The sequence below is a fragment of the Oncorhynchus clarkii genome, chromosome 12, assembly GCF_045791955.1.
Source record: "Oncorhynchus clarkii lewisi isolate Uvic-CL-2024 chromosome 12, UVic_Ocla_1.0, whole genome shotgun sequence".
NCBI lineage: Eukaryota > Metazoa > Chordata > Actinopteri > Salmoniformes > Salmonidae > Oncorhynchus > Oncorhynchus clarkii.
In genome coordinates, this window is record NC_092158.1 from 23,068,024 (window position 1) to 23,084,820 (window position 16,797).

At 44.9% G+C, this 16,797-nt stretch overlaps 1 protein-coding gene across 1 annotated transcript in view; it reads right to left on the bottom strand.

The window, feature by feature from the left end:
• Window positions 1-612: 612 nt before the first annotated feature.
• The window catches only part of LOC139421935 (leucine-rich repeat-containing protein 75B-like), a 46,433-nt gene continuing 30,248 nt past the window's right edge, over window positions 613-16,797 (bottom strand). The window contains exon 4 of the mRNA XM_071173072.1: window positions 613-1,487. Coding sequence (XP_071029173.1) covers window positions 872-1,487 — 616 coding nt within the window. The 3' untranslated portion in view covers window positions 613-871. The remainder of the gene's footprint in view (window positions 1,488-16,797) is intronic.

Genomic DNA, 16,797 nt, shown 5'->3' on the forward strand with positions numbered 1-16,797 from the left:
CTCCCTCCCTCCCTCCCTCCCAGACAGACAGACAGACTGGGTGTCCACTCCCCAGCTCCCTCCCTCCCTCCCTCCCTCCCTCCCTCCCTCCCTCCCTCCCTCCCTCCCTCCCTCCCTCCCAGACAGACAGACAGACTGTGTGTCCACTCCCCAGCTCCCTCCCTCCCTCCCAGACAGACAGACAGACAGACTGGGTGTCCTCTCCCCAGCTCAGGGCAAGGGCAGTCTGACCCAGAACCTGCCAGTTGAGGCTCACTCAGAGGTTCACAGCCTAGTCGGGTCTGCTCTACTTGGAAGATAAAAACTATTTTGGGATAAATGTGAATCTGGTGGATGTATAATTAAAACCATCTGTTTTGAAATCAGCGTTTAGTAAATGTTGTGTGTGCAATAAAACACAGCAGCATATTTATAGAAACAAACCCTCCCACTGTGTCATCCAGTCTGCATGTGCTACATGGAAGTACCTCATTAGAAAAAAGCACTTGACATTAGAAAGCCAAAACAGTCAGGTGAAATCTAATCTGTTTTATTCCTGTAGTGTATGATTGCTTTGCTCATAAAGAATGACATACGCAGGAGGACACAGTAAAAATATCACTGCAGTGCCTAGAAAACCTATGTCTTTACCAACACAAGAACAGTCTGTTTTTTCTCAAATGTACGTTTTCTGACAAAACTGGCTTGAACTCTCTCTGCAATCGGAACATGTAAAGAGACAACACAAAACAGTGAGTGGTTTATGAATTTGGTGACCCCAAGCTTCTCCTGCGATGATGACACATGCTGAAACGGGAGGCAGGGCTCAGGCCAAGGTGAGGGGACAGTAGGGTACAAAGGGTTGTCAAATTACAACGCTGGCTCTGACTCATCACCTCTCACAGTAGTTCAGAGCCACAATCGTGGATACACACTTCTCCCCAAGCTTCTCCCCACCTCCCCATGCCTCTAGCTCCAGTTTATCCTCCTCCTCTTCCCCCTCTTCCTCCTCCTCCTCCTCACCCTCCTCCTCATACTGGCTGGGTTCTTCAATAGAGGTCTCCAGGGTATAACTACTATAGACCTGCACCTCGCTATACTCGTAGATGGTGGGCAGGCTGCTCCGGAGGCCGAAGCGTCTGCGCAGGGCCACTAGGAGGGGCTGTGGCACAGTGAAGATGTCCACGTTGTTGCCCAAGTCCACCCATGCCAGGCTGGCGAACTGCAGGGGGTTCTTCACCACCTCCGTCAGGTCCTTCAGCACGCCCACCGTCAGACGGTTGCCGTTGATGGCCAGGGTGGTGAGCTTGGGCATGGAGCCCAGGTAGGGCAGCAGTAGACGCAGGCTCTCGTCCTGCAGCTCAGTGAAGCTGAGGTCCACGGCCGACACAGAGTTGCCGTTACTCTGGAGGTAGTAGGCCACCCGGTGGATGTCTCGGCCAGACAGAGGGATGCCAGACAGGTTGGCCACGTCGTTGGTCAGTTTCTTCTTCAGTGTGGTTTTAAGACTGTGAATGGAAAGACCAGAGACAGTTAAAAACTACACAGAGAATAGAATTGAAAAGCCCATCTTCTTTGCAAGTTTTGTTTTGGTTCTCTAGACTCTAGAGCACAGAATAGTCATTTAGTGTAGGTGATAACCAAGCTGGGACCAAGCATCCTATATTGGAAGTTAGGTATCCTCTAGCGCCCTCAAACTCAACTCTGGATCACGAAGCCAGCTCCACTGCGTTTTTACATTGTTGCCCTCTAATCAGGGACTGATTTAGACCTGGGACACCAGGTGGGTGCAATTAATTATCAGGTAGAACAGAAAACCAGCAGGCGCCGGACCTCATAGGTTAAGAGTTGAATACCCCTGCAGCTAGTGTGTGAAGACAAATGATCTTAACTTAAAGGAATAATCGACTCAAATGATAGTAATAATAAATTAGGAAGCAACGTGAAAATGTATGTGCAAATCTGCAGAGCTCAAGTTGACTACAAAATCCACAACGCAATGCTCTCTCTAGAAAGGCTGGCTGGCTAGGTAGCTAGCTAGAAAACATGGCTACCACAGAAGGTTAGTGGCACCTTAATTGGGGAGGACAGACTCGTTGTAGTGGCTGGAGCGGAATGAGTGGAATGTTTTCTCTCCCTCTCTCAGAACTTGCCAAATGTCACCCTCCACAGAAAAAGTCTGGTATTGGCTCTACTGTCCCTTTTCCCCAGAGCAGAGGCATCTAACTGGCACTCCCGACAATGTGTTTTACTCAACCCTATCTCAGCGTACAAGATAAATCTGTTTTAAAAAAGGATGTAATCTGTGGCAATGGCAAATAAAGTATATGGCATTTAAGGATCACATCAATCGTCAGATGATAAAGTGTATGGAGAGTTCAAACTGAGAAGAGTGGAGCTACTGGTCCTCTGACACTGTCATTGTCTATCGTCACACACCTCACTGGCTCTGAGACTAAGCAGAATAGAGGCACCTTCTGCTCCTAGGCTGTGTGAGAGCAGGAGCCTCATAGTATAAATGGTTTCCCTCTGGTCCTCACATCTGTCGGCCTTTCGGCTCCGGAGCAGCCAAGGAAAGGCCTGCAGCAGCGGCTAACTGGAGCTCAGAGTTGTGAGTTTATTGATTCATCGAGGTGGCAATAAATCAACTCCCTCTCTCTATTTCCTACTCTCGATTCCCTTCCTTCCCTCGCTCACCATCCATCCTACTTTCCCTTCCTCTGCATTCAGCCTGTGCTGCTCTCTTGTTATTTTGCTCTGCATGTCGTAAGGTCTGTTTTTATCTCTTCTCTCTAATAAAGCATAAGGATTAGAATGGCAAGATGATTTCCCCATAGGAATATAAGGTGTACTCAGCCACTCCCTTATATTGTAATAAACCTCATTGGCATTGACTTGTCGCTCGTTCACTCTCCCCTCTGAACACCAGGGAGCTCCATCTGTCTCTCCTTAGCTCTCCTCAGCAGAGTGGCTCTGGGGCTTTTGTTTTGTGCAATATCTGTAAGATGTAGGCTACACCTCCTGAGCCAACAGAGCCATGCATCAACTTTTGTTTTGTGTTGCTCTGTTTCTTGGCAGATAGAGGGCTCAGAGGATGTGAGTATTTCCCAGTTCCTGCTGGAGCTGGCTGCTTTCTCACCTCACTGTGTGGGCGGAGAGAGAGAGAGAGAGAGAGAGTACATAGAAGAGAAAAAGCAAGCGTGAGAGAGCGAAAGAGGGAGAGAGATAAAGAAAGAAAAAGAAAGAAAGAAGGAGCCTGTTCCAGTTAGACAGAGACGGGGGGCGTGTGGGTGGCGTAGGGGGAGATTCTCTGTAATATTGTTCTAATGAGGCTGAGCAGCAAAAACGGTCTTGGACCGCCCTCCAAATCCACTGCCTCACAGAAAGATGGGCATAATGCCACCCACAGGCCTACGGGTCTGGTTGGTTCAGAGTCACGGACACAACCAACCTTTCTCACACCACAGCCTCTGCCTGTTACCATCAAAAAATAAAACAACAGAAACAACAAAAAGTGTTCTGTCTTGTTCTAATTTAATGTGCCTGCTTTGCTTATAGCCAGCAGTATCATTCTACTTGGACTGGCAGTTTCTACAACACAAAAAAACAAAGAACAGGCAGTTTCTACAACACAAACAAAACAAAGAACTGGCAGTTTCTACAACACAAACAAAACAAAGAACAGGCAGTTTCTACAACACAAACAAAACAAAGAACTGGAAGTTTCTACAACACAAACAAAACAAAGAACAGGCAGTTTCTACATCACAAACAAAACAAAGAACAGGCAGTTTCTACAACACAAACAAAACAAAGAACAGGCAGTTTCTACAACACACAAAAAAACAAAGAACTGGAAGTTTCTACAACACAAAAAAACAAAGAACTGGAAGTTTCTACAACACAAAAAAAACAAAGAACAGGCAGTTTCTACAACACAAACAAAACAAAGAACAGGCAGTTTCTACAACACACAAAAAAACAAAGAACTGGAAGTTTCTACAACACAAAAAAACAAAGAACTGGAAGTTTCTACAACACAAAAAAAACAAAGAACAGGAAGTTTCTACAACACAAACAAAACAAAGAACAGGCAGTTTCTACAACACAAACAAAACAAAGAACTGGCAGTTTCTACAACACACAAAAAAACAAAGAACTGGAAGTTTCTACAACACAAACAAAACAAAGAACTGGAAGTTTCTACAACACAAACAAAACAAAGAACAGGCAGTTTCTACAACACAAACAAAACAAAGAACAGGCAGTTTCTACAACACACAAAAAAACAAAGAACTGGAAGTTTCTACAACACAAACAAAACAAAGAACAGGCAGTTTCTACAACACAAACAAAACAAAGAACAGGCAGTTTCTACAACACAAATAAAACAAATACTTTCCAAGGCAGCAAGATTCTCTGCATAATAATCAAGATTCATCTCAAGAACACTGAGATTCTCCTGTATTAGGTCTCATTTAACAGTAAACGAGAGGGAAATCCATCTGCGACTCCATCAGAAGGGAATTGATACAGCAGCACAGGAACCAAATGAGAATGGACTCCCTCGTGTAAAGCTAATGGCTGGGTTAATGTAGGGTTAGCTGCTCAGGCTGATTGCTTTTCATAGCTAGAATTTACTCAAATCAAATAATTTTATTGGTCACATACTCATGGTTAGCAGATGTTAATGTGAGTGTAGCGAAATGCTTGTGCTTCTAGTTCCAACAGTGCAGTAATATCTAACAAGTAATCGAACAATTCCACAACAACTACCTAATACACATAAATCTAAATGGAATAAGAATATGTACATATAAATATATGGATGATAGATGACCGAGCGGCATTGGCAAGATGCAATAGATGGTATAAAATACCATATTTACATACAGTGGGGCAAAAAAGTGTTTAGTCAGCCACCAATTGAATTAATTTATTTGCAAATTATGGTGGAAAATAAGTATTTGGTCAATAACAAAAGTTTATCTCAATACTTTGTTATATACCCTTTGTTGGCAATGACAGAGGTCAAACATTTTCTGTAAGTCTTCACAAGGTTTTCACACACTGTTGCTGGTATTTTGGCCCATTCCTCCATGCAGATCTCATCTAGAGCAAAGATGTTTTGGGGCTGTTGCTGGGCAACACAGACTTTCAACTCCCTCCAAAGATTTTCTATGGGGTTGAGATCTGGAGACTGGCTAGGCCACTCCAGGACCTTGAAATGCTTCTTACGAAGCCACTCCTTCGTTGCCCGGGCGGTGTGTTTGGGATCATTGTCATGCTGAAAGACCCAGCCACGTTTCATCTTCAATGCCCTTGCTGATGGAAGGACGTTTTCACTCAAAATCTCACAATGCATGGCCCCATTCATTCTTTCCTTTACACGGATCAGTCGTCCTGGTCCCTTTGCAGAAAAACAGCCCAAAAGCATGATGTTTCCACCCCCATGCTTCACAGTAGGTATGGTGTTCTTTGGATGCAACTCAGCATTCTTTGTCCTCCAAACACGACGAGTTGAGTTTTATCCAAAAAGTTATATTCAGGTTTCATCTGACCATATGACATTCTCCCAATCTTCTTCTGGATCATCCAAATGCTCTCTAGCAAACTTCAGACGGGCCTGGACATGTACTGGCTTAAGCAGGGGGACACGTCTGGCACTGCAGGATTTGAGTCCCTGGCGGCGTAGTGTGTTACTGATGGTAGGCTTTGTTACTTTGGTCCCAGCTCTCTGCAGGTCATTCACTGGGTCCCCCCGTGTGGTTCTGGGATTTTTGCTCAACGTTCTTGTGATCATTTTGACCCCACGGGGTGAGATCTTGCGTGGAGCCCCAGATCGAGGGAGATTATCAGTGGTCTTGTATGTCTTCAATTTCCTAATAATTGCTCCCACAGTTGATTTCTTCAAACCAAGCTGCTTACCTAGTGCAGATTCAGTCTTCCCAGCCTGGTGCAGGTCTACAATTTTGTTTCTGGTGTCCTTTGACAGCTCTTTGGTCTTGGCCATAGTGGAGTTTGGAGTGTGACTGTTTGAGGTTGTGGACAGGTGTCTTTTATACTGATAACAAGTTCAAACAGGTGCCATTAATACAGGTAACGAGTGGAGGACAGAGGAGACTCTTAAAGAAGATGTTACAGGTCTGTGAGAGCCAGAAATCATGCTTGTTGGTAGGTGACCAAATACTTATTTTCCACCATGATTTGCAAATAAATTCATTAAAAATCCTATAATGTGATTTTCGGATTTTTTTTCTCATTTTGTCTGTCATAGTTGAAGTGTACCTATGATGAAAATTACAGGCCCTTCTCATCTTTTTAAGTGGGAGAACTTGCACAATTGGTGGCTGACTAAATACTTTTTTGCCCCACTGTATGTGATGAGTAATATAAAATATGTAAACATTATTAAAGTGGCATTACTTAAAGTGATCGATTTATTAAAGTGGCCAATGACTCAAGTCTGTATGTAGGCAGCAGCCTCTCTGTGTTAGTGATGGCTGTTTAACAGTCTGATAGCCTTGAGGTAGAAGCTGTTTTTCAATCTCTCGGTCCCAGCTTTGATGCACCTGTACTGACCTTGCCTTCTGGATGGTAGTGGGGTGAACAGGCAGTGGCTCAGAAGGTTGTTGTCCTTGATGATATTTTTGGCCTTCCTGTGACATCGGGTGCTGTAGGTGTCCTGGAGGGCAGGTAGTATGCCCCCGCTGATGTGTTGTGCAGATCGCACCACCCTCTGGAGAGCCTTGCGGTTGAGGGCGGTGCAGTTGCCGTACCAGGCGGTGATACAGCCCGACAGAATGCTCTCAATGGTGCATCTGTAAAAGTTTGTGAGGGTTTTAGGTGACAAGCCAAACTTCTTCAGCCTCCTGAGGTTGAAGAGGCGCTGCTGCGCCTTCTTCACCACACTTTCTGTGTGGGTGGACCAGTACAGTTTGTCCGTGATGTGTACGCCAAGGACCTTAAAACTTTCCACTTTCTCCACTGCTGTCCCGTCGATGTGGATAGGGGGCTGCTCCCTCTGCTGTTTCCTGAAGTCCACTGTCAACTCCTTTGTTTTGTTGATGTTGAGTGAGAGGTTGTTTTCCTGACACCACACTTCGAGTGCCCTTACCTCCTCCCTGTAGGCTCGTCATTGTGTCATCTGCAACCTTGATGATTGAGTTGGAGGCGTGCATGGCCACACAGTCATGGGTGAACAGGGAGTACAGGAGGGGGCTGAGCACGTACCCTTGTGGGGCCCCAGTGTTTTCCCATGTGAAATAGTCTGCTTTGTAGCCCTTTCATACAGTCGAATGACCAAAGGGCCCTCTAGTGGTCTCATGGGTACTGTACGTCAGAACTAAAGACAGAACTAAAGATTTCAGTTTCTAAAGCTCTGAACAAACAATCCATTAAGTGAAATAGGGAGAGGCCAGCACCTATGATTTAGTATTAGTTTAAAACAGTTCTGGTTTGAGATCAGTGGAGGCTGCTGAGGAAAGGACAGCTCATAATAATGGATGGAATGGAGTTAAATGGAGTGAATGGAATGGTATCAAGCATATGAAAACCATATGATACCATTCCATTTACTCCATTCCAGCCATTATTATGAGCTGTTCTCCCGACAGCATCCTCCACTGGTTGAGATCATACAGGCTATGTTATGGTAACATCCATTTCAAAGCCTGACACAAATCCCGAGATTTCCAGGGAAAGGCAGCATTCGTCTCTACAGTCACGACAGCACAGATAAAACATGTCAACTCATGTTTCAGCCAGAGGAGCTCTGTTTATGCAACCTCACAGAGGATTAAGTATATAAGGCGTCCCCTATTCCCTATTTCAGCACACATCAGCATTAATGTGAATTTGTTATCAGGATGTTGGTTAACATGTTCATTTGTGTAAGCGTTTCTTTTAAACTCTATTAAAGGGACATTTCAAAAATGTTCAACTTCATATTCATCATCTCCAGCACCACCCCAACAGGAATATACTGTTGTTCTATGTTTTATAGTCAAAAATATAGAGGAAGATAAGTGTTTCGGATGACATCATCAACCAATAAGTAGGCAATGCCTATTCATTATTGGTTAAAATCACGATGCACACAGATTATGTCATCGTAAACACTTATCTTCCTTTATCTTTTTTTCTTCAAAACAGAAATGTTCCATTTTCACATACAGTATGTTGCTGTTGGGGTGGTGCTTGAGATTAAGAATATGAAGTTGAAGATTTTTTTTTTTCCCTTCAAGGTTAAGTCTAGTAATTATAGGTTAGTCTAGTGAAGACCTTAGCTGTCCCATTGATGTATTTCTTTCCCTTCAATCCTTCTCTTCCTCTCCTTCAATCTCCACCACTCTACTTGTAACGGTCGTCTGATGAAGAAGGATCGGACCAAAGCGCAGCTTGGTAATGTTCATGATTTTTATTAACACTGAACACTAGAACAAAATAACAAAGTGGAAGGTGCCTAGGAGCCTTACTCTGGGCGCACACCGAACAGAAAGAGACAAAGAACCTCACGTCCCTAGCCAAGGTGTGCTACCAGTACTTCCCCTTAAGACCCCGCACTGTCCTCGCCACACCAGGATGACCCGAAGGGGGTAATGTGTGAGCCCACCAAATAAATTGATCACGAACACCAAGCGGCACGTACTTGCGACCCGTAGGACATTGTGTAGGCGCAGGTTCCACCCGTAACGCCCGTTCAATGTCTGTGTCCACCTCCCATACCACCGGTGCCACCAGCATAGAGGCTGGAAGGATGGGAGTAGGATCGATGGGCCGATCCTCTGTGTCATAGAGACGGGACAGCGCATCGGCCTTCATGTTCAGGGAACCTGGTCTATACGAGATGGTGAACCTAAATCGGGTGAAGAACATGGTGCCATCAGCCTAGAGGCTGGAAGGATGGGAGTAGAATCGATGGGCCGAACCTCTGTGTCATAGAGACGGGACAGCGCATCGGCCTTCATGTTCAGGGGACCTGGTCTATACGAGATGGTGAACCTAAATCGGGTGAAGAACATGGCCCACCTTGCCTGACGCGGATTTAGTCTCCTAGCTGCCCGGATACACTCCAGATTCCGGTGGTCAGTCCAGATAAGAAAAGGGTGCTTAGCCCCCTCAAGCCAGTGTCTCCACACCTTCAGGGCCTTTACCACAGCTAACAACTCCCGGTCCCCCACATCATAGTTACGCTCCGTCGGGCCGAGCTTCTTCGAAAAGAAAGCGCAGGGGTGGAGTTTTGGTGGCGTACCCGAGCGCTGTGATAGCATGGCACCCACCCCAGCCCCGGACGCGTCCACCTCCACAATGAACGCTAAAGAGGGGTCCGGGTGCGCCAACACGGGCGCATCAGTGAACAGCGCCTTCAACCTATTGAAGGCTCTGTCAGACTCTGCCGACCACCGTAAACGCACCGGCTACCTGGCCAAAACCCCGGATAAACCGCCAGTAGTGATTGGCAAACCCTAAAAACCACTGCACTTCCTTCACAGTGGTTGGAGTCGGCCAATTACGCACGGCCTTAACGCAGTCACACTCCATCACCAACCCCGAGGTGGAAATGCGATAACCCAGGAAGGAGAAGGCTCGTTTGGAGAACACACACTTCTCAGCCTTGACGTATAGGTCATACTCCAGCAGTCTACCAAGTCTTCCGCGTGTTGCGGAATAGATCAGGATATCATCGATATATACAACCACGACCGTGCAGTGTCCCTGAGAATCTCGTCTACAAAGGATTGAAAGACGGCTGGAGCATTCTTTAACCCATACGGCATGACGAGGTACTCATAATGGCCCGATGTGGTACTAAACGCGGTTTTCCACTCGTCTCCCTCCCGAATACGCCCCAGATTATACGCACTCCTGAGGTCCAGTTTCGTGAAAAACCACACTCCGTAAAATGATTCCACCGCCGTAGCGATGAGAGGTAGCAGGTAACTAAACCCCACTGTGATGGAATTGAGACCTCTATAATCAATGCACGGACGCAGACCTCCCTCCTTTTTCTTCACAAAAAAGAAACTTGAGGAGACGGGTGAAATGGAGGGCCGAATGTACCCCTGTCCCAGAGATTCCGTGACATACAGTGGGGCAAAAAAGTATTTAGTCAGCCACCAATTGTGCAAGTTCTCCCACTTAAAAAGATGAGAGGCCTGAAATTTTCATCATAGGTACACTTCAACTATGACAGACAAAATGAGAAAAAAAATCCAGAAAATCACATTGTAGGATTTTTTATGAATTTATTAGCAAATTATGGTGGAAAATAAGTATTTGGTCACCTACAAACAAGCAAGATTTCTGGCTCTCACAGACCTGTAACATCTTCTTTAAGAGTCTCCTCTGTCCTCCACTCGTTACCTGTATTAATGGCACCTGTTTGAACTTGTTATCAGTATAAAAGACACCTGTCCACAACCTCAAACAGTCACACTCCAAACTCCACTATGGCCAAGACCAAAGAGCTGTCAAAGGACACCAGAAACAAAATTGTAGACCTGCACCAGGCTGGGAAGACTGAATCTGCAATAGGTAAGCAGCTTGGTTTGAAGAAATCAACTGTGGGAGCAATTATTAGGAAATGGAAGACATACAAGACCACTGATAATCTCCCTCGATCTGGGGCTCCACGCAAGATCTCACCCCGTGGGGTCAAAATGATCACAAGAACGTTGAGCAAAAATCCCAGAACCACACGGGGGGACCTAGTGAATGACCTGCAGAGAGCTGGGACCAAAGTAACAAAGCCTACCATCAGTAACACACTACGCCGCCAGGGACTCAAATCCTGCAGTGCCAGACGTGTCCCCCTGCTTAAGCCAGTACATGCCCAGGCCCGTCTGAAGTTTGCTAGAGAGCATTTGGATGATCCAGAAGAAGATTGGGAGAATGTCATATGGTCAGATGAAACCTGAATATAACTTTTTGGATAAAACTCAACTCGTCGTGTTTGGAGGACAAAGAATGCAGAGTTGCATCCAAAGAACACCATACCTACTGTGAAGCATGGGGGTGGAAACATCATGCTTTGGGGCTGTTTTTCTGCAAAGGGACCAGGACGACTGATCCGTGTAAAGGAAAGAATGAATGGGGCCATGTATCGTGAGATTTTGAGTGAAAACCTCCTTCCATCAGCAAGGGCATTGAAGATGAAACGTGGCTGGGTCTTTCAGCATGACAATGATCCCAAACACACCGCCCGGGCAACGAAGGAGTGGCTTCGTAAGAAGCATTTCAAGGTCCTGGAGTGGCCTAGCCAGTTCCAGATCTCAACCCCATAGAAAATCTTTGGAGAGAGTTGAAAGTCCGTGTTGCCCAGCAACAGCCCCAAAACATCACTGCTCTAGAGGAGATCTGCATGGAGGAATGGGCCAAAATACCAGCAACAGTGTGTGAAAACCTTGTGAAGACTTACAGAAAATGTTTGACCTCTGTCATTGCCAACAAAGGGTATATAGCAAAGGATTGAGATAAACTTTCTTTATTGACCAAATACTTATTTTCCACCATAATTTGCTAATAAATTCATAAAAAATCCTACAATGTGATTTTCTGGATTTTTTTATTTTCTCATTTTGTCTTTCATCTTTGAAGTGTACCTTTGATGAAAATTACAGGCCTCTCTCATCTTTTTAAGTGGGAAAACTTGCACAATTGGGGGCTGACTAAATACTTTTTTGCCCCACTGTATGTCCACATAGCCAACGTCTCCTCCTGTGACAATGGGTACACGTGACTCCTGGGAAGCGCAGCGTTTACCTGGAGGTTTATCACACAATCCCCCTGTCGATGAGGTGGTAATTTAGTCACCCTCGATAGCCAAATCGGCATACTCAGAGGGAATGCACACAGTGGAAACCTGGTCTGGACTCTCCACCGACATGGCACTGATGGAAACTCCCATACACCTACCTGAACACTCCTCTGACCACCCCTGGAGAACCCCATCTCCACAAAATCCTGGGATTGTGACTGGCCAGCCAGGGATTCCCCAGCACCACTGGAAGCGCAGCTGAATCGATAAGAAAGAGACTAATCCGCTCCCTATGATCCCCCTGCGTTACCATGTCCAGTGGAACCGTGGCCTCCCTGACCAGCCCTGACCCAAGCCATGAGATCGAAGGAATTGTCCGGAGAGCTCCGAAACAGGATTGTGTCGAGGCACAGATCTGGGGAAGAGTTCCCAAAAAATGTCTGCAGCATTGAAAGCCCCCAAGAACACAGTGGCCACAGAAACAAGATTCTCTGGTCTGATGAAACCAAGATTGAGCTCTTTATCCTAAATGCCAAGTGTCACGTCTGGAGGAAACGTGGCAACATCAATGCGTGTTCGCATTGTGGCAGCATCAGACCCTAGACCCAGTTCAATTTGCTTACTGCCCCAATAGATCCACAGACGATGCAATCACCATCACTCTGGGGCAGAGTGATACCTATGTAAGAATGCTGTTTATTGACTAAAGCTCAGCATTCAACACCATAGTACCCTCCAAGCTCAACATTAAGCTTGAGGCCCTGGGTCTGAACCCCATCCTGACAGGTCACCACCAGGTGGTGAAGAAAGGAAACATCCCCTCCACTCTCCTGATCTTTAACAAGGGTGCATGCTCAGCTCCCTCCTATACTCCCTGTTCACCCATGACTGTGTGGCCAACTCAATTATCACGTTTGCAGACGACACAACAGTAGTAGGCTTGATTACCAACGATGACGAGACAGCTTACAGGGAGGAGGTGAGGGCTCGGAGTGTGGTGCCTGGAAAACTACCTCTCACTCAACGTCAACAAAAAAAAAGGAGATGATTGTGGACTTCAGGAAACAGCAGAGGGTGCACACTATCATCTACATCGACAGGACTTCAGTGGAGAAGGTGGAAACCTCAAGTTCCTTGGCGTACACATCACTGACAAACTGAAATGGACCACCCACACAGACAGTGTGGTGAAGAAGGTGCAACAGAGCCTCTTCAACCTCAAGAGGCTAAATAAATTGTCACCCCCACAAATGCACAATTGAAATGCACAATTGAAAGCATCCTGTTGGGCTATATTTTTCTTTATTTAACTAGGCAAATCAGTTATGAACAAATTCTTATTTTCAATGACGGCCTAGGAACAGTGGGTTAAACTGCCTTGTTCAGGGGCAGAACAACAGATTTTTACCTTGTCAGCTCAGGGATTCGATCTTGCAACCTTTCGGCTACTAGTCCAACGCTCTAACCACTAGGCTGCCTACCGCCCCGTATCACTGCATGGTACGGCAACTGCACCCTCCGCAATCGCAATGCTCTCCAGAGGGTGGTGCGATCTGCCCCAACGCATTACCGGGGGCACGCTTCCTGCCCTCCAGGACACCTACAGCACCCGATGTCACAGGAAGGCCAAAAAGATAATCAAGGACATCAACCACCCGAGCTACTGCCTGTTCACCCCACTTCTATCCAGAAGGCGAGGTCAGTACAGGTGCATCAAAGCTGGGTCAGAGAGACTGAAAAACAGCTTCCATCTCAAGGCCATCAGACTGTTAACCAGCTATCCCTAACACACAGAGGCTGCTGCCTACATACAGACTTGAAATCATTGGCCACTTTAATAAATGGATCACTAGTCACTTTAATAATGCCACTTTATTAATGTTTACATATCTTGCATTACCCTTCTCATATGTATATACTATATTTTATATAATCTATTGCATCTTGCCAATTCTGCTCTGTCATTGCTCATTCATATATGTATGTATTCTTATTCCATTCCTTTACTTAGATTTGAGTGTATTAGGTAGTTGTTGTGGAATTGTTAGATGACTTGTTCTGACAGTGCAGCAATATCTAACGAGTAGCACAAGCATTTCGCTACACTCACAATAACACCTGCTAACCATGTGTATGTGACCAATAACATTTGATTTGAGATTATTACAGACACCTGTGATAATCTAAAGTACTCAAAAGGGCCACTAGATGCATTGTGATAGATGATATAAAATCCTTGAAAGATAACAAAATAATTGTAGTTTACTGGTACACTTTAACATTTTCCAGTAATATACCCTCCCTTTGCAACCCTTAGTAAAGTACACAAAAAGCCTATACTACTTGTACTTAATATATATATGAGGAGGCAATTATACTCAATCAAATGGTTAGGGGATAGACAATATGAGGCAATGTTCACATAAGGTACTTACAATTTGAGATTTCCTTAAATCAGCTCCACTCTTTAATGTCATGTTCGTATTCTGAGTAAGCATTTCACTCTGCTCTAAAAGTTCTGTGCCAAAAGGAACTCTTCATTTCGATATCTATCTTCCTCCCACGTGTTTACTCATTTCGGCTCCTTTCCCTCACCTTGAGCATCTCTCTCAGGTTATTAAAGGGTCAGGAGAGATTAGTCAGAGCTGTCGTGACCATTCTGTAAAACGACATCAGGGGATGCCTGCCGAGTCTCTCAGGAAATAGGCCAAACACATTCAAACAGCAGACACTGGGGCAACAGGCATTGGAGTGATGTAAGTAAATGAATGAAGGAGAAGTGCTTCAGTATCATTAACCACTTTGGTGTAGAGTCAAAGTCTTTTGGAGTCACTTAACTATGGTAGTGATACAACAGGTAGTGGTAGTGATATCATGACAGAACACTGTTGTGCTCTTGAGCAGGATAGCTAATTAACCTGAACTGCCGGAGTTAACCAATGCAAAGTTGTACACAATACTGCATGCTTATTGAAAAATAATATATGTTTAATTGTCACATTCAACAGATGGGTGCAGCAAAATGTGTTGTTCTATAGGGTCAGCCATACTAGTACGGTGCCACTGGAGAAAATTAGGTTTAAGTGCCTTGCTCAAGGACACATCAACAGATTTTTCACCTTGTAGGTTTGGTTATACCAACCGGCGCCTCTTTGGTTACTGGCCCAACGCTCTAACCGCTAGGCTGCCTACCACCCTCATAACCTTGGAGGTATCTGTTTCACACATTTGGATCAGTGTGAAATTGCCAGTCAGTCAAACAGGGCCTGACACGTGCTGAGTTGACTGAAAGCCTACCTGCTCCATCTGCCTTGGATAAACGTTTTACCATGTCACAACCTGTGTGTGTGTGTGTGTGTGTGTGTGTGTGTGTGTGTGTGTGTGTGTGTGTGTGTGTGTGTCCACGTCCGTAACTGTGTGTGTACTGAACGTGTGCCAGTGATTAGTACTATACGTAACCTAATCGTCTGACCCTGTAGCCACATAGAATTAGAAATAAGAATTAGAATACTAGAATGGCCATGAACCTTCTTATGATGAGATAAAGGTGAGGGATTTGGTCAACCATGGTTTGGAAACTGCGGTATAACACTGCTAGCCTGCATCTAGTCTGGGTCAGATATCAGTGCCCCAGGTGGACAGCTCCACGTGTAGCAGAAAGATGGGGGTCAGAGTGAGTATTATATTAAATCAAATCCAATTTTATTTGTCATATGCTTGGAACCCTGACCTGTTCACTGGATGTGCTACCTTGTCCTGGACCTGCTGTTTTGGACTCTCTCTCTACCACACCTACTCTCCCTAACTCTGAATGATCGGCTATGAAAAGCCAACTGACATTTACTCCTGAGGTGCTGACCTGTTGCACCCTCTACAACCACTGTGATTATTATTATCTGACGCTGCTGGTTATCTATGATCATTTGAACATCTTGGCCATGTTCTGTTATGATCTCCACTCGGCACAGCCTGAAGAGGACTTGCCACCCCTCAGAGCCTGGTTCCTCTCTAGGTTTCTTCCTAGGTTCTGGCCTTTCTAGGGAGTTTTTCCTAGCCACTGTGCTTCAACATCTGCATTGCTTGCTGTTTGGGGTTTTAGGCTGGGTTTTGTACAGCACTTTGTGACATTGGCCGATGTAAAAAAAAAAGGGCTTTATAAATAAATTTGATTGATGCTTCGCAAACAGGCATAGACTAACTGCGAAATGCTTACTTACGGGCCCTTCCCAACTATGCACACCCACAGCTGACAGCTAAAAGCCCAACAGCCATAAAGCACGCATAGCCAGTATCTTACTCTTTCACCATTCACCTCAGTTGATAATGCTTTCTATTGGGCTGCTTGGACAACCATTGACCCTCGCCCGCTGAGTGTAGTACCATATAAAGTGATTAAAGGTATATAGTTATAACTTTGTGACCAATTGAGTTGGTCAGTAAAGATAATTTAACTCCCATCCATTGACATCATTTCTAACTTTCAAACCCTCATCAGATACAGATGTACAGTGGGGCAAAAAAGTATTTAGTCAGCCACCAATTGTGCAAGTTCTCCCACTTAAAAAGATGAGAGAGGCCTGTCATTTTCATCATAGGTATACTTCAATACTTATTTTCCACCATAATTTGCAAATAAATTCATTAAAAATCGTACAATGTGATTTTCTGGATTTTTTTCTCATTTTGTCTGTCATAGTTGAAGTGTACCTATGATGAAAATTACAGGCCTCTCTCATCTTTTTAAGTGGGAGAACTTGCACAATTGGTGGCTGACTAAATACTTTTTCGCCCCACTGTAGGATCTTCATTTGAGCCCGTTTGCTACAGTAGGAAAATAATCTTGCAGCAACAGGAAATGTGGATTATAATTAATGGACATTTTTGTAGGGGTTGATACATTTTTCAAGTCTAAAATGTCAGTGTAAAGTACTGTACAAACTTGAAGCCTTTTTAAAACTCATACACTATACGTTTATATTTCCTACAGTGCAGGAAAATGATCAGCGATCAAAATAAGTGCTGTGCAATGCATGAGTGGATTTAATTATACCTGGGGAATG